This window comes from Mytilus californianus, unplaced genomic scaffold, assembly GCF_021869535.1.
Source record: "Mytilus californianus isolate M0D057914Y unplaced genomic scaffold, xbMytCali1.0.p SCAF_2, whole genome shotgun sequence".
In the NCBI taxonomy this organism is placed as follows: Eukaryota; Metazoa; Mollusca; class Bivalvia; order Mytilida; family Mytilidae; genus Mytilus; species Mytilus californianus.
Window position 1 is genome coordinate 64,052,828 of NW_026262668.1, and position 26,334 is coordinate 64,079,161.

Consider the following 26,334-nt stretch of genomic DNA (forward strand, 5'->3'; position numbering starts at 1 on the left):
TCTTGTTTAACCTACTTTTGACTGTTGATGGAGATTCATTGTACATCTGCTATGTAAAATTTACAGATTGGTTGAATAACTAATTTGACTTCCAATTTTTTGCAATTATGTTTCCATGTCTTTGTTGCCCAAATTTGTTGATATTTAGTTTGTTTTATTACTTCTGTGTTTCAGGTATTTATGGCTGTTCAGTATCACCCTGTTTAAATGAAGGAACTTGCCTCAACCAAAGCGATGACAGCAGAATTTATAAATGTATATGTAGAGAAGGTAAGATCAGACATGTGGAGGTAAAGATATCATATTTGACTTAAAAAGCTTAGCTTGAGTTCTTAAAGTCCTACATTTCTGGCTAGAGCACAGGGATTAATGTTTAGCTTTATGTGAGGGGGTGGAAAAGGGTTTCCCTGATTTCCACTTCCCTCCTCCTTGCTCCCAGATGAAAATTCAATCAAAAAAAAATTTCTCAGTGTGTCCTTTTATACGCCCGTTTACGTGATGTATTATGGTACACCAGTTGTCCGTCCATCTGTCTGTCTGTCCGTCCGTCGTCAACATGTCAGACAATAACTCAAAAACACATAATTCAATTTGCATGAAACTTTGGTGAGTTGTTTATATCTATTGATGTGAGCTCCCTTTCGATTTTTATGAATTTTCGATTTTACGTTTCAGAGTTATGTTTTTTTTTTCATTAAAAAAGGGGGATTTTCCAGTTTTCGGACAATAACTCAAAAATACTTCTACCAATTTGCAAGAAACTTTGGTGAATTGTTTATATCTATTGATGTGAGCTCCCTTTCGATTTTTATGAATTTTCGATTTTAGGTTTCTGAGTACTATGATCTACATTTCACATCTTGAGTGATATTGGTCAAATCTAAGTCAGATGGGCGTGTTTAACGAGAGTCTACACAGCAACCTATTTCCACAAAGTCACTGATTAAATTTGAAGATGAGATATATTTTTTGTAAAACTTTTTTTGAAATAAATTATTCTGCAGTAAAATCCCCTCTGCTGTATGGCATGTTTTAAGTCACCATGACCAACATTTCACACAATTTGAATTTGGTGATGTTTTTCATGTGTAAATTTTCAACCTAATATTGAGGATAATGGATATTAGAACCATGGACTTCTGAAAAAAAAGAACATTCACAGATTCTTAAGTGAAACAGATAAAGTAATGCAAAAATATAACATTTAATATTGAAGCAATTCCAGTCAGTTTCTATTGGTTTTCAGGATAAATTAAGTGTGTGTGGGCTTTTGAAATGGGCAATATATCTTTTAGGGCATTTTACAAAATCAGTAATTTCTATATTCCTGCAGATTAGTAGCATTTTGTGCAATTCTTCAGTGGATAAATCTTCTTTTTTTTTTAAATCCCCTTTTAGAAATATGTTCCAAACTTCCAAAGCGGCAAACGTTTTTACATGTATTAGGATAATTACGGTAAATGTATAAACTTTACATTTTAATTACCTACAATTCAGATTAAGTTTTCTGGTAATCTAGGTGTGTTACAATGTAAATGTCACTGTTAACGTCACTGTAATGACTGTCAGGTTATGAAACTCATTTTTCATAATTAACAAATTTATAAAAACAAATGTTTTGAAATAAAATATGAATGATATTGTGAGTGTTGAGTGGTCTGGATTAAAAACAATAGTTAATAGAAGGATTTTTTTTCACAGCCACAAAAATGTACGCCTATTCAAAATGGAAAATCCTAGTTCACAGATAATAAAAGGTGTTTACCTGTTAACTTAACATCTTTTATTAACCTGATTTCCAAAGGATAATATCGGTTCTTAATTTGGTGATGTATGGCGGGCGGGCAAGTGGCCACCAAACAATGCCTGTGCAATAACTTGAGAATGCTTTGACAAAATCTTTTCAAATTTAGATACCGGTATGTTGTTTCCTTTGACTAAAGAAAGGTCCATTTTCCAGATTTGCAAATATCTTCTTCATGCAGGAAAATCTGGTTTGCTGTCAACCTGACAGCCTCTTGTTATCTGTGAACTAGTGTTTGCCATTTCCCTGAACCCTCAGTTATGTAGTTCTAGACTTTATCCTATAGCAAAGATAGTGTGCATACATTTTAAATTTTCTTGTTTGGAAAGGGTTTCATTACCATTAGCTTAAAAAGATCCCATCAATGGCAATTGGAAATTGAATTTTAATCATAACCTTCGAAAACATGCACGTTTCTGGAAAAACATATTGATTCCTTTATAATAATTGCCTTAAGTCTTACTTGTCATTCTTCAAATCTTGTTTTAATGGAAACTTTCATTGGAAAAAATACAAGTTAAAACTTTTAAGACAGTCTTGGTGCTTTCAGTTTTGTAGACTGAATGTGATTAGAGCTTGCATTGATACCATGTACAATGTATAGACACCTGTCTATTGTTGACCTCTAGATGACATATTTTGGTTTTTCCTGTTGTTGGGTTGTTGTCTAATTATCAAATGTACAATGTATGACATCTCCTTTCATTAGTATAAGCCAATTTTTGCAACAAATCATTTAATACTGGGAACTAATAACATATGAAAGTAACATTGCTTCTATTGCTGTTTTTCATCTTGATATTTTCTAGAAGCATCTTCAGCAATGAATTAAAGCGCTCCAAATACATAGCAGCATCAAGACAAAGTACACCAGATATTGCTTTTAACTGGTGCCCGTTCACCTAATACTGCAATTATGTAAAATAGGATTCAGTACCACTCTATAACAATACATCATAGCAATTTATAGTACAGTAAACTGTATTTCTGTCATATAATTCTTCTGTAGCTGAGAGTCATCCATTGGATACCAGTAATACACAATATTGAATGTACAGGGGTACACAAGCAGTATTTTCTTTGATTTTTTTTTATGGATACAGCAACATACACATGTACATTATTCAAGATCAATCTATCAATCAATCAAAAGTTGCTTGCTTTACATCCAATGCCAAATATTTCATTTATAGTCAGGACGAAGTGGAAAGTCAATAGGACAACACAGATTAAACCTTTTATTTCATAAATTGAAACATGTTCATGCATCTACTCAATGGTAATCAAGAATAGTTATCTTTTGATATATTTAACCCTGATTGTTCTTGAACATTACTGGATCAGAGTTATATGTTGCCAGTCATGATCTTAACATGCTTAATGTCCTGTGTTAAGAACCTCTTATACTATGTGCCTTCAATATACCAAATGATACCAGGTGATTACCAATGCATAAGTATGCTATAAGGAGGTTAAACTCTGCTTGTATCAATCATCGTATGTTTGTTATCAAACCCTTAGGGAAATAATTCTATTGAAATATTTAATATTTGTCATATTTAGATAAGTAGATTAAATACTGTGACAGGTGACACAATCTTGATGAATGGTTCTAATTGATATTTTTTAAGTTATGAATCTTAGTTATGTTCATGCAGAAGATGAATTTTTTATGTTTATTTTTACCATGAATTAGTTTGATGTGACACAATTATGGATGACAAATTTTGTTAAATAAAAGGTTTAACAATAATTTTACAATTAGACTAGATTAATGAATAATTTAGTAACAAATTAGGTTTGTTCTAAATTTTATGAATATCAAAGAATATGTCAGGAGTCAATTTTTGTTGTCTTAGGATCTGTCCTGATCTTGCTTCAGGGGGGTTCTTTCTAAGTAAGAATGGTCAGAATGGTATCAAAGTACAGATGCCGCTGGATATATATACTTTCACAATTAATTTATTTTTTATCTGATTTGCTTGTTAAATTGCACAGTTATACATGTAGTTTTCAGTGGCAGATTTATTTTGTATTTGATTTGCCTGTTAAATTGCACAGTGGCAAATTTGGGGTGGCACAAAGGGTGTACGCCCCCTTTGATTGGAAAATGTATAATTTTTTAGCATAACATTGTCCAAATTTTATATTAAGTTTTCTATAATTATTTACATTTGAAAAATCCTGGATCCACCCTTGGGGTTATAATTGTAATTGTGGCTTGTAAAGGTACCTTATTTCTAACTACAGCATCATCTAAGCACAATTTCACAACAGTCACCTAGTTCTAAATACTTCACTATATATGTATTAGCACTTAGTTATCAGTTATTACTATGTTTGCAAGACCTTATATCGTATATACAAGGGATATCCATTTCTAGGAAAAGTTGGTACTCAAAAAGTTGACAAATTTCATTTATTCATCATATCCCTATTAAGATAAATAACGGTGACCAACTGTTAGAATGCAAAGTTACCTTTAATTCCTTAAGATTTGTCTACTTAACCAGAATTTTTTATTTTTATTTATTCTTGAAAAAATAGGGGAAAAAGAATATATTTGAGTAAGAGTATTACTTTAAATTTGATACTCAAATGTTCTGGGCAATACTCTGGTACATGATTACTCTATGACAACCCATTGAAAATAGATAAACAGCACAGATAAATGATATCCATACCACTATTCAGTATCATGATGTAATATTTTCCAAACCTATATTTAGTCAACATCAAAAGTTATATTATGTAGCTAGTTGGCTGAGTAGTCTTTGGCACTATAAACAGTGCAAGTGGTTTTTCTATTGTCTTAAAAAACTTGTGTTTCTAATCTTGCTGCAGAATCATATAAATTTGAAGGTGCGAAAAAAAAAAAAAACATGATGCAGTGCCAACATTATTGGGCTGAATTCAAGAGGTACAGTAATATATGTTGAAAACTCTGTGTAGCTGTTGCCTTGACATCTATTGCAATGTTGTTACATAGGCACCAGATAAATATGATATGATGAAAAACCCAAAACTTTATATAGAAACATCCTGGTAAAGGGATGTGATGATTTATCAGTACACATGTACTTGTTTGTTTTATATGTATTATACTAAAAACAAATAAATTAAATTTTTTGCAGGTTTTAATGGTATTAATTGTGAAAACAGTATTAATGAGTGTGCCTCAGGACCATGTAAAAATGGAATATGTATAGATGAAGTTAATGATTATAGTTGTAATTGTACAGGAACAGGTATGTACTTACTGTTAGGCAAAAATTTAATTTGTATCTATTTCCTATTATTGCCATAAACAAATAATGGTATGGTCAGAAGGTTGGCATTTTTTTTTTTTTTTTTTTTTATCTCTTATCAACAGGCAAAAAAATAAATGCTTGTTTCCTGCCTCCCCATCGACCCTAAGTTTGATCGGAGACCCTAAAATATTTTATTGCTTGTCCAAAAAAATATTTCAAGAAAAAGCATTGTGAGTCGTCTTATTTGACTATGAATTCAATTTCCCCTAGATTATTCACTCTAAATTGTAATAAGATTGATGCATATTTGTTGTTGAGCTTGTCAAACCATTGAAAATTATAAACGTATCAATATGCATGCACAAATTACTGGATGCAAAAGTGTATAAAGGTATCAAACTCTGAAAAAACATGAGATTTTTCCAGATTTTGTTAACATGCAAAAAATTATATTGAATTAAAAATAAAATGAAATTCCAACCGACAGACCCTATTTTATAATGGTTGGAGGCAGGAAAAAAACATTTTTTTTGTTTTGTTTGGCCTTATCTGAAAAAAAACAACATTTTCTCTTATTTTGGACCAGATTTACACTTTACATCCCATAATTCACACATGGGAAATTTATCTTTTCAAATTCCTGTCTTAAATAGTGGCAATCCAAATTCCACTCCCCTTTCATCCTGGTAGACATACCATGCAAAAACATTGTAATGTCCTGAATATGCATGAAATGGTTCCGACTGAATTGCAAGCAAGCAATAACCAATCAATCCATCCTTTCTTCTAATGTTCTGACCACTTCTTGACCCTTCTTGATTTCTACTCAAATGAATCAAAACAACTTTTCTTAAAAGTTTTTTTGGGACAAGGCATTAAAGTGTTTTAGGGTCAGCATGTCAAATATAGGATCAATAAATGGGAGGGAGGAACAACATATGATTTTTCTTTTTGGCCTAGAGATGTCACTTGATCAAAAATGATATTTGTGTGTACTGTCAGGTCAACTTAATATGAGTGTGTTGTAATTACACTAAGTTCATCTAAAAGAACATTAAATCATTCAAAAACCCTCATTTTTTTGCAGTGTGATTGAACTTATTTGTTAATTGAACAAATATAATTGCTTTAAAGCTTATTTGCACCACACTCGTTTAAAATAAATCTGGTATAGTACTTATATTAATGTGGTAATAAACTTAGACGTTTAATATGTTTTAAGGTTATACTGGACAGACATGTGAGACAAATGTAGATGAATGCCAGTCTGGAACATCCATTTGTGGTACTGGAACATGTTTTGATAATCCAGGCTCCTTTACTTGCCAATGCCCTACTGGGTTTGAAGGACACCAGTGCCAAAAAGTAAGCTTATTATCTATATTTGACCTGGTATTGATAACCTACAATGAAAGAAAAACCCAGTTTATAGCTGTTGAAGTCATAAAACCTAAAATTTGTTGCACAATATGCCAACTCCAAAAGTAAGTCTAAAATTTATATCTTGTTTTCTGGGTATCCAATTGGCTTGATTTAAAACATTTTATGAAAGCTGGTATTTTAGGAATTAATATTCTATGTTCCATATAAATGCAAAATATGTGACCAGTTCTTATCATATTTCTTAAAACTTACATTTGAATCATGCATTTTTCATAAATTACACATTTCTTTTAAATTTTCTTGATAACAATTTTTAAAAGCTCTAATTTACAGTAAAGGAACTAGTCCTAATGACATAATTGTGTTAAAACACATGTAAGAGTTAACGCATTGTAAAAATGCTCAAAATACATATTCATACAATACATTTTATCCATTTTTCTACCATAAATAAACCTCATGAGGCCTTTTCCTAATTTTTATACGACCGCACAAAAATTTTGTGGTCGTATATTGGTATGACGTTGTCGTCGTCGTCCGGCGTCGTCGTCGTCGTCCGGCGTCGTCGTCCGAAGACACATTGGTTTTCGCACTCTAACTTTAGTTTAAGTGAATGGATCTCTTTGAAATTTGACCATAAGGTTAAATACCACAAAAGGAAGGTTGGGATTGATTTTGGGGGTTATGGTACCAACAGTTAAGGAATTAGGGGCCAAAAAGGGGCCAAAAATAAGCATTTTCTAGTTTCCAGACAATAACTGTGGAACGGTGTATGGATCTCTCTGAAATTATACTACAAGTTTCCATACAACAAAGGGATGGTTAGGATTTGCTTTGGGGGGTTATGGCTCAAACCGTTTAGGAATTAGGGGCAAAAAAGGGGGAAAAACAAGGTTGTCCTGGTTAATGGACAAATACTTTAGTACAAAACATAATTTAAAGCAGTGTAAGGGAGATAAATCAAATACATCATTGAAATTATCTCCCTTACACTGCTTTTAAATTATGTATAAAGTAATGGTTAATGAACAATAAAGATAATTTAAAACAGTGTAAGGGAGGTAATCCAAATACAACGTTTTGGTTACTTCCCTTACACTGCTTTTAAATTATGTTTAAAGAAATGCATATTTATAAAGGAAGACCAGTAAAAATATCTGCAAATGTTGCATCTTTTTTTTTTACAAAAAAATCCATATGAAAGATTTGACACTATATTTTTAATTCTATTATAAAATAGATTAAGTTAACACTATGGTAAATTTGAATGGGTAATTATGGTTGCCAACTCCATTGAAAATTTGAATTGAGATTATGACCATATCTTGAGGGAAAGAATTTTTTGGGGGAAAAAAAGGGGGGGGGGATAAAAAGAAATTGTGGGGGGTCAATTTTTTCTCATTTCAGATTTCAGAAATTAAAAAGAATTATTCTTCAAATATTATTTTTTTTTCAAATTTCAAATATTGAAAAATTTCAAGAAGTAATCTTTAATTGCACAGTATGGCGCATTAGATTTGTAAAATCTTTTATCACATTTATTTATTTGTTATGCCGAATCTAACAGTGTATTTAGATTTTTAATTTTGGGTCCAGTTTTCAAATTGGTCTACATTAAGGTCCAAAGGGTCTAAAATTAAACTTTGTTTGATTTTAGCAAAAATTGAATATATGAGGTTCTTTGATATGCTGAATCTAAACATGTATTTAGATTTTTGATTTTTGGCCTAGTTTTCAAGTTGGTCCAAATTGGGGTCCGAAATTAAACTTTGTTTGATTTCAACAAAAATTGAATATATGGGGTTATTTGATATGCTGAATCTAACCATGTATTTAGATTTTTTATTTGTGGACCCCGTTATCAAATTGGTTCATATTGAGGTCAAAAGGGTCCAAAATTAAACTTTGTTTGATTTCATCTAAAATTGAATTATTGGGGTTCTTTGATATTCCAAATCTAACCGTGTATTTAGATTTTTAATTTTGGGTCCTGTTTTTGTCGAGCCTGCGACTTTTGTCGCAGAAAGCTCGACATAGGGATAGTGATCCGGCGGCTACGGCGGCGGCGGCGGCGTTAGCTAACTTCTTAAAAGCTTTATATTTTAGAAGGTGGAAGGTCTGGATGCTTCATACTTTGTATATGGATGCCTCATGTTACGAAGTTTCCGTCAGTCACATGTCAAATGTCCTTGACCTCATTTTCATGGTTCAGTGACTACTTGAAAAAAAAGTTCAGATTTTTTGTAATGTTAGATTCTCTCTTATTATAAGTAATAGGATAACTATATTTGGTATGTGCGTACCTTGCAAGGTCCTCATGCCCGTCAGACAGTTTTCACTTGACCTCAACCTCATTTCATGGATCAGTGAACAAGGTTAAGTTTTGGTGGTCAAGTCCATATCTCAGATACTATAAGCAATAGGTCTTGTATATTCGGTGTATGGAAGGACTGTAAGGTGTACATGTCCAACTGGCAGGTGTCATCTGACCTTGACCTCATTTTCATGGTTCAGTAGTTATAGTTAAGTTTTTGTGTTTTGGTCTGTTTTTCTTATACTGTATGCCATAGGTCTACTTTATTTGGTGTATGGAATGATTGTAAGGTGTACATGTCTAGCGGGCAGGTGTCATCTGACCTTGACCTCATTTTCATGGTTCAGTGGTCAAAGTTAAGTTTTTGAGTTTTGGTCTTTTTTTCTAATACTATATGCAATAGTTCAACTATATTTGGTATGTGCGTACCTTGCAAGGTCCTCATGCCCGTCAGACAGTTTTCACTTGACCTGGACCTCATTTTATGGATCAGTGAACAAGGTTAAGTTTTGGTGGTCAAGTCCATATCTCAGATACTATAAGCAATAGGTCTTGTATATTCGGTGTATGGAAGGACTGTAAGGTGTACATGTCCAACTGGCAGGTGTCATCTGACCTTGACCTCATTTTCATGGTTCAGTGGTTATAGTTAAGTTTTTGTGTTTTGGTCTGTTTTTCTTATACTGTATGCCATAGGTCTACTATATTTATTGTATGGAATGATTGTAAGGTGTACATGTCTAGCGGGCAGGTGTCATCTGACCATGACCTCATTTTCATGGTTCAGTGGTCAAAGTTAAGTTTTTTGAGTTTTGGTCTTTTTTTCTAATACTATATGCAATAGTTCAACTATATTTGGTGTATGGAAATATTTTATGATCCATTTGGCAGTCACGCAGGTTTTATTTGACCTTGACCTCATTTTCAAGGTTCATTGCTCAGTGTTAAGTTTTTGTGTTTTGGTCTGTTTTTTGTCGAGCCTGCGACTTTTGTCGCAGAAAGCTCGACATAGGGATAGTGATCCGTCGGCGGCGGCGTTAGCTAACTTCTTAAAAGCTTTATATTTTAGAAGGTGGAAGGTCTGGATGCTTCATACTTTGTATATGGATGCCTCATGTTACGAAGTTTCCGTCAGTCACATGTCCAATGTCCTTGACCTCATTTTCATGGTTCAGTGACTACTTGAAAAAAAAGTTCAGATTTTTTGTAATGTTAGATTCTCTCTTATTATAAGTAATAGGATAACTGTATTTGGTATGTGCATACCTTGCAAGGTCCTCATGCCCGTCAGACAGTTTTCACTTGACCTCGACCTCATTTCATGGATCAGTGAACAAGGTTAAGTTTTGGTGGTCAAGTCCATATCTCAGATACTATAAGCAATAGGTCTAGTATATTTGGTGTATGGAAGGACTGTAAGGTGTACATGTCCAACTGGCAGGTGTCATCTGACCTTGACCTCATTTTCATGGTTCAGTGGTTATAGTTAAGTTTTTGTGTTTTGGTCTGTTTTTCTTATACTGTATGCCATAGGTCTACTATATTTGGTGTATGGAATGATTGTAAGGTGTACATGTCTAGCGGGCAGGTGTCATCTGACCTTGACCTCATTTTCATGGTTCAGTGGTCAAAGTTAAGTTTTTGAGTTTTGGTCTTTTTTTCTAATACTATATGCAATAGTTCAACTATATTTGGTATGTGCGTACCTTGCAAGGTCCTCATGCCCGTCGGACAGTTTTCACTTGACCTTGACCTCATTTCATGGATCAGTGAACAAGGTTAAGTTTTGGTGGTCAAGTCCATATCTCAGATACTATAAGCAATAGGTCTAGTATATTCGGTGTATAGAAGGCTGTAAGGTGTACATGTCCAACTGGCAGGTGTCATCTGACCTTGACCTCATTTTCATGGTTCAGTGGTTATAGTTAAGTTTTTGTGTTTTGGTCTGTTTTTCTTATACTGTATGCCATAGGTCTACTATATTTGGTGTATGGAATGATTGTAAGGTGTACATGTCTAGCGGGCAGGTGTCATCTGACCTTGACCTCATTTTCATGGTTCAGTGGTCAAAGTTAAGTTTTTTGAGTTTTGGTCTTTTTTTCTAATACTATATGCAATAGTTCAACTATATTTGGTGTATGGAAATATTTCATGATCTATTTGGCAGTCACGCAGGTTTTATTTGACCTTGACCTCATTTTCAAGGTTCATTGCTCAGTGTTAAGTTTTTGTGTTTTGGTCTGTTTTTCTTAAACTATAAGCAATAGGTCAACTATATTTGTTGTATGGAAGAATTGTTAGCTGTTGCCTGCCTAGCATGGTTCATCTGACCTTGACCTAATTTTCATGGTTCATTGGTCAATGTTTAGTTTACTTGGTTAATGTTAAGTTTATGTGACAGCTGTAATAAAGCTTTATATTTAGGACTATCACCATAATATCAATGATTAGTAAAGAAGGCGAGACATTTCAGCGTGTGCACTCTTGTTTAAATTGGTCTACATTAAGGTCCAAAGGGTCCAAAATTAAACTTAGTTTGATTTTAGCAAAAATTGAATTCTTGGGGTTCTTTGATATGCTGAATCTAAACATGTGTTTAGATTTTTGATTATGGGCCCAGTTTTCAAGTTGGTCCAAGATAGGGTCCAGTATTTAAACTTTGTTTGATTTCAACAAAAATTGAATATATGGGGTTCTTTGATATGCTGAATCTAAACATGTATTTAGATTTTTTATTATGGGCCCAGTTTTCAAGTTGGTCCAAATTGGGGTCCAAAATTAAACTTTGTTTGATTTCAACAAAAATTGAATATATGAGGTTCTTTGATATGCTGAATCTAACCATGTATTTAGATTTTTTATTTGTGGGCCCCGCTATCAAATTGGTTCATATTGAGGTCAAAAGGGTCCAAAATTAAACTTTGTTTGATTTCATCAAAAATTGAATTATTGGGGTTCTTTGATATGCCAAATCTAACCATGTTTTTAGATTTTTAATTTGGGTCCCGTTTTTTAAATTGGTCTTCATTGAGGTCCAAAGGGTCCAAAATTAAACTTAGTTTGATTTTAACAAAAATTGAATTCTTGGGGTTCTTTGATATGCTGAATCTAAACATGTGTTTAGATTTTTGATTATGGGCCCAGTTTTCAAGTTGGTCCAAGTTGGGGTCCAAAATTAAACTTTTTTTGATTTCAACAAAAATTGAATATATGGGGTTCTTTGATATGCTGAATCGAACCATGTATTTAGATTTTTTATTTGTGGGCCCAACTACCGGTATCAAATTGGTTCATATTGAGGTCAAAAGGGTCCAAAATTAAACTTTGTTTGATTTCATCAAAAATTGGATTATTGGGGTTCTTTGATATTCCAAATCTAACCGTGTAATTAGATTTTTAATTTTAAGTCCCGTTTTTTAAATTGGTCTACATTAAGGTCCAAAGGGTCCAAAATTTAAACTTAGTTTGATTTTAGCAAAAATTGAATTCTTGGGGTTCTTTAATATGCTGAATCTAAACATGTGTTTAGATTTTTGATTATGGGCCCAGTTTTCAAGTTTGTCCAAGTTGGGGTCCAAAATTAAACTTTGTTTGATTTCAACAAAAATTGAAAATATGGGGTTCTTTGATATGCTGAATCTAACCATGTATTTTGATTTTGGACATTGGACCATAATAGGTAAATTAAAAAAATTCAAGTTCTTAGACCACTTTCTTTCTGTGTCAGAAACCTATGCTGTGTCAAATATTTAATAACAATCCAAATTCAGAGCTGTATCAAGCTTGAATGTTGTGTCCATACTTGCCCCAACTGTTCAGGGTTCGACCTCTGCGGTCGTATCAAGCTGCGCCCCAGCGAAGCATTTTATTGTTCTTATTAAGAGATTATGAGAAAACTATTTAAGACACCAAACAGGAACAACTTGAAAATCTGAAATAAAAAGTTTTCTAAAGAACTGAAAACATGCTATGCTTTTTCGTTTATTTTTTAGTTTTTCAATCCAGTCACATCACAATAGATGACCAGGTTATGCACTGAAAAACTTTTAGTGTTCAAATAAAAATGATAAGATATGTAGATGTTTCTTACTACTGTGAATGCCAACCATTACAACTAAGATGCAAAAACAGAATATAACATGCACTAAATTTGTGCTACTGTCTCTTTCTTTTTAAAATTTATTTCTCTTGACTAAATTTTGCATATATTATTCCCACATAACTAAATAAAGATCAGGTAAAATAATTTAATTTTGTAAATTGCAGATAGCTAGTAGTAGCTAGACACATTTTATAACAATTTTTTACACTTGTCTGCTTAAGTTGCATATATAATTGTCATTGAAGTAGATATTCTATTTCTGTTGGCTAAAATGAGTTGCTGAAAAGACATCACAGACAATAAAAAAAAGTAAAAACAAGATTCTAAATGGTAGCTGATTTTGGAAAATGACTGATTTGAGGGGACGGGAGGATATAGAAGAATGTAATAATCTATAGATAATTTAATGGCTGTGCATATAAATAATGAACTAAATATGTTTGTAGAATATAGATGAATGCAGCTCTTCCCCATGTTTCAACGGTGCCACTTGTTTTGATGGTATAGCTAATTACACATGTGTTTGTGTCACTGGATTCGAAGGCCCTGACTGTAAAAACAACACAGATGATTGTAAAAATATCATATGTCCAGGAAATTATACAGTGTGTGTAGATGGTATTAATCAATACAGTTGTGAATGTAAACCAGGTTATACCGGTAAGATTTGTACTGGGGATTCATTATTATTCATGGGATACCAAAGTTCGTGCATTTCGTGGGTACAGATGAACCACAAATTCAAATGTTCAACAAATTAAAATTTTCTATTGGGTTGTACATGCAGACTTTTGCAAAACTATGAAATCAAATATAGACGAAAATGCAAAATGTCCTTAATCCAAGAAAATTGGTACGAAAATTAATGAATCCACAGTATTTTATAGAGGGGAAATTAAAGGAGGTACATGTATGTATAAGTTTTACGAGAAAAAAACGAATAATTTTTTATTTTTTGCATAATTATCCAAGTTTTTCCCCAGAATAGAATTGTACCAGTCACACACTTCTTTCTTGAGAAAAACCATCAAGCTTTGGCTTCAGCATCTCTGATATAACATATGGATCATAAAAGTTTTTCATATATTGGAAGTAATTTGTAGCTCGAATAGTATGCTTTTAGTTTTACCAGTATGTGAAATTTCTAATGAAATATTTAAATAAAATTATTTTTATTTAAATGGAAGCCTGAAATAACTTTTACATTAACAGTATGAAAGATTAATTAAAACAATTCACACTTATGAAATACACTATTGTGAAAATGTGTCATGATAAACATTTTGCCTTTAGAGGACAGTGTTATGGTAAATTACCATAGGAAAAGAAATATATCAGTTGAGACATAGTTGAAGGTGAAATATATTTTTTCAGTGTGGTAATCTACATAAAAAAATTATCTTGAGGTTAGAATTATACTGATCGTTGATGGTTCATGGTTCAAATGTATTAAACAGAAAATGTTAAATTAAGATCCTTATTTACATTGTAAAAAAAATCATAAATATATAGGTAGAAGTTTTTCTTTTTTTAAGCATTTAATGGTCACATTTCCTGGCTAACATGCATTTTGTAAATTTATGTCTCTTATATAGCTGTATTTGTATAATTAGAAACACTCAATAAATATAGTAGCTAATACTCTACTGCATCAAGTAAATCCAGGTTGTTTCCAACCAGAGACTTACTTGAAAGTATTCTAATTGTAAAAAAACAAAATCTTATGAGAAAAAATTTATGATCAATTTTTGTTATGAGACTTTTTGTTAAAAGAACCCCAGGTATTTAGACAACATTTCAAGAATTTTTCCAAAAGTTTAAGACAATAAAAATACCAGCCAAATAATCTTTACCTTTCTAGGTGTACCAGGAAGCTGTACAGATATAGATGAATGCACAACAGACCCCTGTAGAAATGGAGGAACTTGTCAAAACTTAGAAAATGCTTATAATTGTGTTTGTCTTGCTGGTTATACTGGACAGCATTGTCAGAATGATATCAATGAATGTGATCCTAGCCCTTGTCAGAATGGGGCAGAGTAAGTATAACTATCAGTATGATGTCAATGAATGTGCTCCTAGCCCTTGTCAGAATGGGGCAGAGTAAGTATAACTGTCAGTATGATGTCAATGAATGTGATCCTAGCCCTTGCCAGAATGGGGCAGAGTAAGTATAACTGTCAGAATGATGTCAATGAATGTGCTCCTAGCCCTTGTCAGAATGGGGCAGAGTAAGTATAACTGTCAGTATGATGTCAATGAATGTGATCCTAGACCTTGTCAGAATGGGGCAGAGTAAGTATAACTATCAGTATGATGTCAATGAATGTGCTCCTAGCCCTTGTCAGAATGGGGCAGAGTAAGTATAACTGTCAGTATGATGTCAATGAATGTGATCCTAGCCCTTGCCAGAATGGGGCAGAGTAAGTATAACTGTCAGAATGATGTCAATGAATGTGCTCCTAGCCCTTGTCAGAATGGGGCAGAGTAAGTATAACTGTCAGTATGATGTCAATGAATGTGATCCTAGACCTTGTCAGAATGGGGCAGAGTAAGTATAACTGTCAGTATGATGTCAATGAATGTGCTCCTAGCCCTTGTCAGAATGGGGCAGAGTAAGTATAACTGTCAGTATGATGTCAATGAATGTGATCCTAACCCTTGTCAGAATGGGGCAGAGTAAGTATAACTGTCAGTATGATGTCTATGAATGTGCTCCTAGACCTTGTCAGAATGGGGCAGAGTAAGTATAACTGTCAGTATGATGTCAATGAATGTGCTCCTAGCCCTTGTCAGAATGGGGCAGAGTAAGTATAACTCTCAGCACTATATCTACAAATAGGTTTCAACCAATACCTGAATGGGGCAGGTTATTAGGGATATTAAAATCTGATTAGAATACGGATCCTGTGTCCACGCTTAGCTTACAGGGATCTGAAAACACTCTGATGTATTTTTTGTTCTGGTAATTATTCGTCAGCCAGTGAAAGTTATATCTTCAAATTTGTGAAGGTGTGTATAATTAGATCCCGAAAATTCTTTTTAACTGAAAGTAGAACGGAACAATTTCAGATCCTTGTCAGCGAACCAAGGACACAGGATCTGCATTTTAATCAGATTGTTTAAAATAGTGTAGAACTTCCTGTCAAATCTTGCGAGTGTGGAACTCTGTATGAGTATTTGAGAATCTCATGCAGGTGAGAACTTTTGGCTTTTTGAGGTAACTCAATATTTTATCAAGTGATAATGAATTTACCATTTATTATGCTTTATCAAAATGCCTTGACTGGCTGTTATTGAAGCTATATCTTTGATAAAAAAAAGCACTCAAAAGATAAATAGATTATCAATTTTTCAGACTAGAGATTTTCTAAATTCTTAGCTTTGTGATGTTATATGAACCGTTATGGGGTTGAACATTGAACAAACATGTAAAAATCATATTGTGACAAGCAAGTTGAAATTTACTTGAAAAAAGGAATCATTTCTGATTATGAGCTTCTTTTTTTGATAGATGTAAAGATTTGGTGAACAACTATGAGTGTGTTTGTTTAGCTGGATTTACTGATAAGAACTGTCAGACGAACATAGATGAATGTGAAACCAACAATCAGCCATGTCAGAATGGAGCCACTTGCCTTGATTTGGTTAGTTATTCATGTAGCAAATTATTTACATGGAGGTTTTATAAGGGTATATTACTGACTATTTTACTGTCATTTACTAACAATCTATACAAATGTGCATATTTGCCCTTCATACTAAAAATGTATGCATGATCAACGCAGTTACAACTCTATAAAATCACAAAAAGAAGTGTTCAATTCTTATACCGGTAATTACATTTTTTATGCTACAACCATGAAATTATAAGTTATAGCAATTTTTTCTTATGTTTTCCTATGTATTTTTGTGACATCATGAGAAGCATGTGCTGTCATGAGTGTTGAATTTATTGAGAAATACAATAGGATATTGGAAATGTGTCGTGATTGCTTTCAGCCAATCAACAGTATGGTTTCCAATGAAATATACATGTTATGTAATTATTCTTAATTGGTTTGCAGGTGAATGACTTCAATTGTACTTGTACAGCAGGATGGACTGGACAGCTGTGTGACCAGGACATTAATGAATGTAGTCCTCAACCCTGTCTAAATGGTGCTACATGTCATAATTATCAAAATTTTTACAACTGTACATGTGTTGCTGGTTATGATGGTAAATACTTTCTGTATTAGTTTGTTTTAGTTTTTTTTATCACAATATAGTGGTCATTAGTCGTGTGAATATCATTCAATACCTTGAAATTTTAAAAGCAACCAATCACTAATCAAAATGGTTAATCTGAAAGAAACATTACCTATAAAAATACTGCAAAAATAGCTTTGATTAGTAGCTTAAAATATATATAAGCTTAAAATTATACCTTTTCATAATAGATTTGTTACTGACAGTGAATTTTAAAAAAGATGCAAAATAAAAACTTAGATTGTCTTGTAAAATAATAAGTAGATACCATGAATGCACGACCAGATGCAGGGCCAATATTAGTTGCATTACATAGTTTTTTATTGTCAACAATACATAAATCTTTGTTTTTCAATACCTCTCTTAGCTTATACCAATCTAGCTTTAAGATAAGTGAATACCAATCTGGCTTTAAGATTATCTAATACCTGTTAAATGCTTCTTTTTTTGTTGCATACCATGCAGATTATGACTAGTCATAGATTGAATATGAATTGTTTGTTTTATTTAAAGATCCTCTACAGTATTAATTCTACTCTTCAGGCAGTTAAAATTTCTAATTTTCTAATTTTAAAGGCATGGGATTACTGAACAAGTTTTAATTATTGGTAATTAAACTTTTGAGAGTGGAAATGAGGAAAATATTTTATGATTTTTAGAAAATAAATAACTGGTTTGGAATAAGTATAAATTGGAACTGCATAATGTTAGATAATAGTAGTTTGTGTTATTTTTCATTGCACTAAATGAGAGTTATTTACTATCATCATGTCAATTAAGGAATATTAGGTCTGTGTTTGAGGAGTTGCCACCACCAGAACCCCATTTACAATGGCAAATTTTCAAAATAATATTCTAATGCAGTTTTGGTAAAATGTTCCCGGTCTGTGGTTGAGGAGTTGCCACCACCGGGACCCAATTTACAAAGACAAATTTTCAAAATAATATTCTAATGCAGTTTTAGTCAAATGTTTCCAAAAAAAAGTTGAAATGTCCACTGCAATTTCCCAATCTTGTTGCCGCTGACTGCAAAGGTCAACTTTGGAAAGGATGGCAGATTTTATCCAATCAAAAGCTATGTTATTATATTGCATTAAAAGTGTAGATATATGTTGGTTTATTTTTTTCAAAAACGTCTATAAAATAAAATTAAATTATGAATTCTAAATACTTAATTAACTTCTTTTTTTTGTTTGTAAAATTATAGGTAAAAACTGTCAAAACAACATTGATGATTGTGTGCCAGATCCATGCCAGAATGGGGGATCCTGTGTAGATCTTGTCAATGGATATCAATGTAACTGTGGTGAAGCCTGGATGGGTAAGAACTGCTCGGATGAATATGATGCATGCTCATTCACGCCATGCAGGAATGGTGCCACCTGCTCTACAAACAAAACAATGAGACAATATAGCTGTGCATGTGTTACCGGATTTGAAGGCCTTGACTGTCAGACGAATTTTAATGATTGCAAGTCTGACTCCTGCTCGCCACCATTTGTATGCTTTGACCTCGTCAATAATTATACCTGTGCATGTCCAACAGGTTTGTGCAATATGTAATAAAGTTTTCTTCAATCTTATCAGTAATATTGGAAGACTGTATTTTATGCAAGCGTACCTATTATTTTGCAGCTTTCTGTCATATGCAATATAATTAGTAAATTGTGATAGAAGTAAGAGGTAAAATGTATAATCTGTGACTACTAGAGGTATGAGTCCCATGTATGATTGAAAATGATTTTAAGATTTCATGTAGACTGTTGAAGAAAAAAAATGCATGCCTTAAATAATACATACCTCTTTCAAAACAGACACCTTTTGAATTATGAATATATGGTTGAGTTGATACATATTTCCAGCAGGGAAGTTGTTATACATTCATTGTATTTAGAAATGAACAAGAATGTCACTTGGTAAAATAATGGCCAAATATATATTGCAGCAAAAATTAATTGTGACATCATCGATTAAGTCATACACAAGCAGTAAATGATATGAGAAGAAAAAAATGGTCAATGCAAAAATATAATGATATATAGAATGATAGAGGTCAAAAAGTGAATAATAAATAAATCAAATAAAAAATGGGTCCAAGAAATATTAGCAGGGAGCTATATATAAATTAAACTTCTGCATGATGATATATCTAACTTCTGACGAAAGTTTTTTTTTCAAATTTCAAATTTGGGGCTTGTTGGATGTTTTTTTTTTAAAAATCTTATGTAAAATATTTTGTTTTCTCTATGACATCATTTTTTTTTCTTGCTGCCACCAATGAAAATTAAGTACTGTGGTTCCCATTGATTTTCGTAGATACCAATTTTTGTTGATCGATAAAAAGTTGTATTTTTCGTGAATATTAGATTTTGTTGTTTTGCCAAAGTCTGCTTACATGCCTGTAGAAAAAATTGGACTTCGCTGAATTTTTAAATTTGTGGTTTTCTATGCCGATTAAATCACCAAAATTGGTATCCAACAAAATCTAATGAATCCACAGTATTTGCACCATATTGAATTTAATAATAAAGGGCTAAGAATAATTTAGCCACATGTGGTTGTGAAAAGTATAAATTGAGTTAGAATGACAGAAGCGGTAATATCACAAGTTTAGACAAATCTATAGGTAAGGTAACATAACTGCACAATAGGTGGAAACTGTGGTAGCTTAGCTTTCATGGTATGAAATGAAGAGGATTAAAACAGCACATGCAATATTTTTTACTAATATTTTACTTCCTGCCAGTGATATTTCAAAATCTTTTGGCCTGTATGGTCAAATGGGGCTAAATGCTATTATATAGACAGTTGTTTATTATAACAATAAGCTTTGAAAATCATATGGTGTTGTAAGAAGGTAGCTACTGCTCCAAGTTTATTTTTTGTGTCAAAAAACAAAAAGAGAAAGATTTTCATTAAATTGAAGCATTAGCAGTCAATTGACTCACCCATACCATTTTCAAAGTTCTTCTTGAGTATTTTCAAATTTTTTTTTATAAGATTTTAAGATCTGTATGAGTTAAAAGTAGAGAGATAAGCTTGATCTTTATGAATTCTTACATTATATAATACACTGAACAACTTTTTGTCACTCCTTGAACCCATTTGAATTACTTCAGTGTACTGTTTATTTTTTTCATATGCATCTTATTTTATTATTTGCTACTGCTCCAACATGTACATTCTAATTATAGAGCTGTAACAATTTTAGGGTACTAAATAGACAATGTACATTTTATTAATTAAGGTCTTTCCACTACGTTAGGAGAGACGTTATTGTTTTTATAATTTGATATATATCTTATTATGCATATTTGAATTATATTTTCTAATTGTCTTTTTCACACAAGGTTAAGTTTATTGAATTGTGGTAAAACTACCTCTTCAATGTAAGACACTTTTTGCTAGTCTTTTTAGATCTTTTAGGGGTTTTCATGTATAGATTTTACTTTTTTAAGTTTTGGATTAGAGGGTACCTCCAAAAGACTACATAGGAAACATGTCTGGTTTTGTCACAGAAATCAGTATCATAAATTTGTATTACATATAGACCTACTTTGGATTCACTATTGTTGATTGGATACCAATTTTTATGGGTAGGTTAAAACCACAAAAAAAATAGATATAAAGAGTTATCTTCATTTAAATTATGGCCAAAAATACTTACTGTCAGATTTTCATCTGATTTCAAACTTTATTTTTTATCACATTGATATGCATTCAGGATACACTGGTGTAAACTGTTCAGAAGAAATTAAGGAATGTGACAGCAACCCTTGTAAGAATGGTGCCACATGTATCGATCAAATAGGCAATTACACATGTCGATGTCCTCAAACATTTGTAAATTTGACCAAGTTTGGTAATGGAGAAAAACTAGAATTTTTGACTGGATACAAGGGAGAGAACTGTGAGATTAATATTGACGAATGTGCCCTGAGACCATCCATTTGTTTAAATAATGGAACTTGTAAAGATGGAACTTCAAATTCAGAATATTACTGTCAATGTGGACCTGATGCCAATGGGATATATACGACAGGTCAGTAGTACAAAAAAAATGATTTGGGGTGAAATTTTTCTTAAAAGTGCTCTGTTTACTATGAAAAAAACATTTGAAAGACACTCAAAACTATGACATATTGCACAAAAACAATTTAAGGTTACCAATTAAAAATAGGAAAGTAAACATTAATTTAAATTAAATACTGAAATTCAATTTCCTGATAAAACACACATTGAAATCTTTAATAATTCATTAAAAAATTAAATGGTATGATGGCTTTTTTTTAAGACTGAGTTCTGAAATTTGTACCATTATTATACATGAATTTCCTTAATTATATGATTATGTAAACCATATCCTGATTTCACTCTGAAAGGACTGAGAAAGTGTCCAGAATTTTTGCCAATTTTATCTCCTAATAGATTCTTATTGTGAGAAACCACAACTGTCATATGCTAAGTGAAATAAGGAAATGTTTGATACTGTTTGATTAATATTTTTGTCTTGATATTTTTTCAGGAAAGAATTGTGAGTTAAGAACATCATACTGTGAATCATCAGATGATGTAAAAAATGATCCACCTGCCTGCAAAAATGGTGGTACATGTGTAGTAGGGGACACAACTTATTCTTGTATCTGTCCTCCAGGATTTACTGGTAATTATCTCCCTTATTTTATACTGTGAATTATCAGGCATTATAAAAATGATCCACCTACCTGCAAATATGGTGGTACATGTACATGTGTATCTAGGGACACAACTTTCCTTTGAATCTGTCCTCCAAGATTTACTGGTAATTATCTCCCTTTTTTATATCACGTATAGCACTGTTCCACCAATCAAAGAATTTTTAGTAATCAAGGTATAATGGTTGATTAATTAAGTTTGAACAAGAACTTGATCATTTTGCATTTTTCTTGGAGTTTTGGGAATATATGAAATATTCACCTGTCTGTCAGGACCATGTCAGTTTTCTTTTGTTCAATTCCTTGAAGTTCCTACTGAAGCTAGTCAAAAAATTGCCCTTTGAACTTAATTTTTTACTATGACCAGCACACTGGATCAGCACATATCTTGTCATCTAAGCTTTTGTCAATATCTTGTGTGAGCATAAAACTTTGTTCCTTTTTATTAGCTAGATATATTTACATATACATTTTCCAAATTCCAATGATTTTTTTTTTTTATTTTCAATTATTTTTGAAAAAAATTATAAAATTGAAAATAGAACCTCTGACTAGTAATATTTCATTAACCTGTATCAAAATCATTAAAAAAGATGTATGTGATGTGTTCAAGGAAATATATTTTGACAAGTAATTGGGTGCAATATTTCTTGGAATACTTTTCCAGTTATTATGCACAAAAAATATGGTGAGCCCATTTTTGTTTTAAAAAAAGCTGTCATTGATTTTAATCAGCACATAAAATAACATTTTATTAACATTGTTGAGATGCATTCAATAGATAAAGTAAACAGATGAAGTAAAAAATGAAAATATTTGATTTCAGGGCCCAGATGTAGAGTTAATATTGACGAGTGTGAATCTAGTCCATGTCAATACAATGGTACATGTGTGGATGGTATTAATGGGTACACCTGTACCTGTATCCCGGGTATAACTGGTCCAAACTGTGAGATCGACATAGATGAATGTGCTTCTACGCCATGTGAGAACAAGGGTCAATGTCATGATAAAATAAATGGGTAAGCGTTAATGAATCAGATTTTCATTATGGAAATTTTTGTTTTTTGTTTACAATTTATGCACCAGGTAGAACTTTAAAAATTAAAACAAAAGTATATATAAACATAAAAAGTAGAAGATGGATTTCATGATAACAAGCAGAAATGTGATCACTTACTTTAAAATAGTAGTTTTTATTCTAGCTGTTGTTTTGCGCTGAAATGATGCAGGTACTTAAATTCGTAGAATAAAAGTTAATTTTTACTTGTCAATTGTATAGTAAATAGTGCCATTAGTGATATGGACCAAGTAGATTACTCACACAAGAGCTCCTTTATTGAAGGAAAATAACTTTTAGAACATGTTTTTATTTGTTATAGTTCTGTCTTAATTACAATTCTTTATTTCTATATTCACTTAAATGATTGATGTTATAATAAAAAGTTTCTATTCAGCTTAGTAGTTTCCGAAGTTCCTAAAAAAGTTCTACAGTACACAGCAGGGTATAAATGCATGACAGAAAATGGAATTCTTGATATATTTTTTATTTTATTTTTCAGTGGTTTTAAATATCTCAAAAACATAATAATTGACTAAATCTTAAAAAATTATTACAATACGGGTGTATTATTTTATTTTCAACTCCATATAGGTTACACTAATCGTTAATAATAATGAGCTAGTAAAAATAATAAAACTGCAGAAAAGGGCTGCAAGACTAATTTTAGATGCTGATCCACTTTCATCATCAGCACCACTGTTTAAACTGCTTTGGTGGATGACAGTAGAAAACAGAATCTCATACCATAAATCTGTTTAGATGCATAAATGCATTAATAATGAAGCCCCTGTATATTTAGCTGAAAAATTTAAAGAAATGCCAGAAATAAACCAATATTGTTTGAGGAATACGTCTTACTAAAAATTGCAAGTTCCAAAAGCCAAAACAGAGCTGTAAAAGAATTTTTTTATATATTTGGGATCTGTTTTATGGAATAACTTACCAATATCCCTGAAAAAATTGACCTCAAGTACAAGTTCATTCATAAAAGATTTCAAAAATTACTTGTTGGAACATTCAGAAGCTGTGTAATTTTATATGCATAATAATTTTTTACACACTTATTTAAATTTTAAATATTGTTGATGTAATTTGAATGATGCCAATACTATATGAATTCATCATTTTTACCTATTTTAAAAATTGTTTATTTCATAGCAATTTCTCATTAGATTTTTCATATGTGTGTATTTGTTTGATTATTTTGTAATTCTTTGTTTGTTATTTTTCAATGTATTTCATGATGGCCTCAGGGAAGATTAGCTTTATAGCTAACTGTGTAACCCTCTTTAAATAAAGAATTATTATTATTATTATATTAATATAATAACCATAACACTTAAATGTAAACTTATTTAAATGAGATATTTGAAATATTTTTTTATCTTTATTATAATTATCTGTTAATTAAAACATGTTTGTAATTAGAATTGAAATATCAATTACTTTTCTAGTCACTTACTTATATTCTGTTTGTCAAAATTACTTTTGGGGCCTCTTTGGCCAAGTGGTCTAATTAGTAGAACAACTGTATCACTAGCCTGTCAAGCTGAGGTTGTGAGTTCGAATCCTGGATGTGGCAGGTGTGCTCGACTCCAATCTTTTTTGACTAGGATTGTCAGTTTTCCTACTGAAGGTTGACTGTTCTCTTCGAGCACTCCGGCTTCTTCCACCAATAAAAACCTGACTTCAATGAAATATAACGATAGTGTTGAAAGTGGCATTAAACACCAATTAATCAATCATTCAATCAATCGAATTACTTTCATTACTGGAACTTATATTTAATGCATAGAATTGTAGTACTTTTTAATTCTTTTTACCAAAGGTTATCTAGATAAGTCATACTATATATGATACATTTCAACCTTGCTCATCTTTATGTTTGCCTTATCAATTGTATTATCTTTCAATCAACAACATTTCCATCCACTGGTATATATTTATGAATAATGGCTGATAGAATATGTTGTCAGGTATAACCTTAGTGAATATAGGTTTTAAAAATCTGTAAGATCACATGACAATCTATAAAATGGATATCTTTCTTCAAGATGTTATATTATAGTTATCTCCCTTTTCAGATATGTGTGTAATTGTACAGATACAGGTTTTAATGGAACAGAATGCCAGTTTAACATTGATGATTGTGCCATCTTAGATCCCTGCAAAAACAATGCTTCATGTACAGATCTTATTAAAGTAAGAGTTAGTTGCCGCTTGCTTTGTGGTCAGAAAATTTCTGAGTATGCTTATCCTACTCAGACTTAGCATTCAACCAATCAAAATATTGGATTTGGTGTTTTGAGCACATATTTTGTACTCAGAGTACTGTGTAAAGTTTATGACCAAGAGCCCTGGACTCCAATTGGGAAGAATTTTCCAAAGCAAGGTCAAGCCAAAGACTTTGAAAGTAGTATTTGATGTTTTTCTATCAAACGTTCAGATGGGCCTTGGTGGCAGAGAGGTCTAAGTAGTAGAACTACTGTATCACTAGCCAGTCAACACTGAGGTTGTGAGTTTGAATCCCTCACTGGGCAGGTGCACTTGACTCCAATCTTAATTGACTAGGATTGTCAGTTTTCCTACTGAAGGTCGGTGGTTCTCTCCGGGCACTCCGGCTTCCTCCGCCAATAAAAACTGACCACCACAAAATAGCACACTAGTGTTGAAAGTGGTGTTAAACACCAATCAATCAATCAATCTATCAAACGTTCAGCATGTAAGAGTAAGAGCAATAAAGTTAGCATAATATGTTTGCTTAGGGTGATGTGTCCTTTGATGAATTGTTGCCTTTTTAAGCCTGCACATAAGCATGCATGTCAGTTCAGCCAAAGCAACTATTTTCCTTAAAACTGAAATTTATGTATCAACAACATATAGTTTTTTAAGAAAAATCTATGTATTAGAAATTAGAGATTTAATGATTTTACAACAAATTTAAGAAGTTTTTCACCGATTTTCTGTGCTTTTTATACAAATGTTCACCTATTTAGAAATATTTTTCGTTTAAGAATTGAATGCTGCTTTTTGTAAATTTATTGAGGTGTAAAAGCATTGACCGAAGTACATTTTGTATAAAGAGCGGAAGCGCTTCATTCTAAATAGGTGCGCACGGTCAACACTTTTACAACCCTATAAAGTTACTAAAAGAAGCATTCAATACTTATAATTACTTTTTTTGCTAGGATCATGAAAAAACGATTTCTATCAAGTTTTTCTTTTATTTACCTGTGACTTTATTCTGGAAGCTCGTGTCATCATGATTGATACATTTCATTTTGAAATAAAGGTTAATTTCAAAATGACGAGGGATTGCTGTTAGCCAATCAAAATAACGTATTATAATGAAACATACATGTAATGTAATTATTTGTATATGGTCATTAAATTTTAAGATGTATTAAAAAATATGGCTTTGAGTCCAATTTTCATATGATTTTAAATTGCATAATTTGCACTCTAACAATGT

General features: G+C 32.0%; 1 protein-coding gene across 2 annotated transcripts in view; it reads left to right on the top strand.

The window, feature by feature from the left end:
• LOC127730225 (protein crumbs-like) overlaps nucleotides 1-26,334 on the top strand; it is an 85,330-nt gene that overhangs the window by 24,105 nt on the left and 34,891 nt on the right. For both annotated transcript variants that reach the window (XM_052238513.1, XM_052238514.1), the window contains 12 exons: nucleotides 175-270; nucleotides 4,939-5,052; nucleotides 6,278-6,420; nucleotides 13,301-13,514; nucleotides 14,716-14,893; nucleotides 16,369-16,501; nucleotides 16,922-17,075; nucleotides 18,313-18,651; nucleotides 20,830-21,147; nucleotides 21,631-21,768; nucleotides 22,626-22,821; nucleotides 24,947-25,064. In XM_052238513.1, coding sequence (XP_052094473.1) covers nucleotides 175-270; nucleotides 4,939-5,052; nucleotides 6,278-6,420; nucleotides 13,301-13,514; nucleotides 14,716-14,893; nucleotides 16,369-16,501; nucleotides 16,922-17,075; nucleotides 18,313-18,651; nucleotides 20,830-21,147; nucleotides 21,631-21,768; nucleotides 22,626-22,821; nucleotides 24,947-25,064 — 2,141 coding nt within the window. The remainder of the gene's footprint in view (nucleotides 1-174; nucleotides 271-4,938; nucleotides 5,053-6,277; nucleotides 6,421-13,300; nucleotides 13,515-14,715; nucleotides 14,894-16,368; nucleotides 16,502-16,921; nucleotides 17,076-18,312; nucleotides 18,652-20,829; nucleotides 21,148-21,630; nucleotides 21,769-22,625; nucleotides 22,822-24,946; nucleotides 25,065-26,334) is intronic.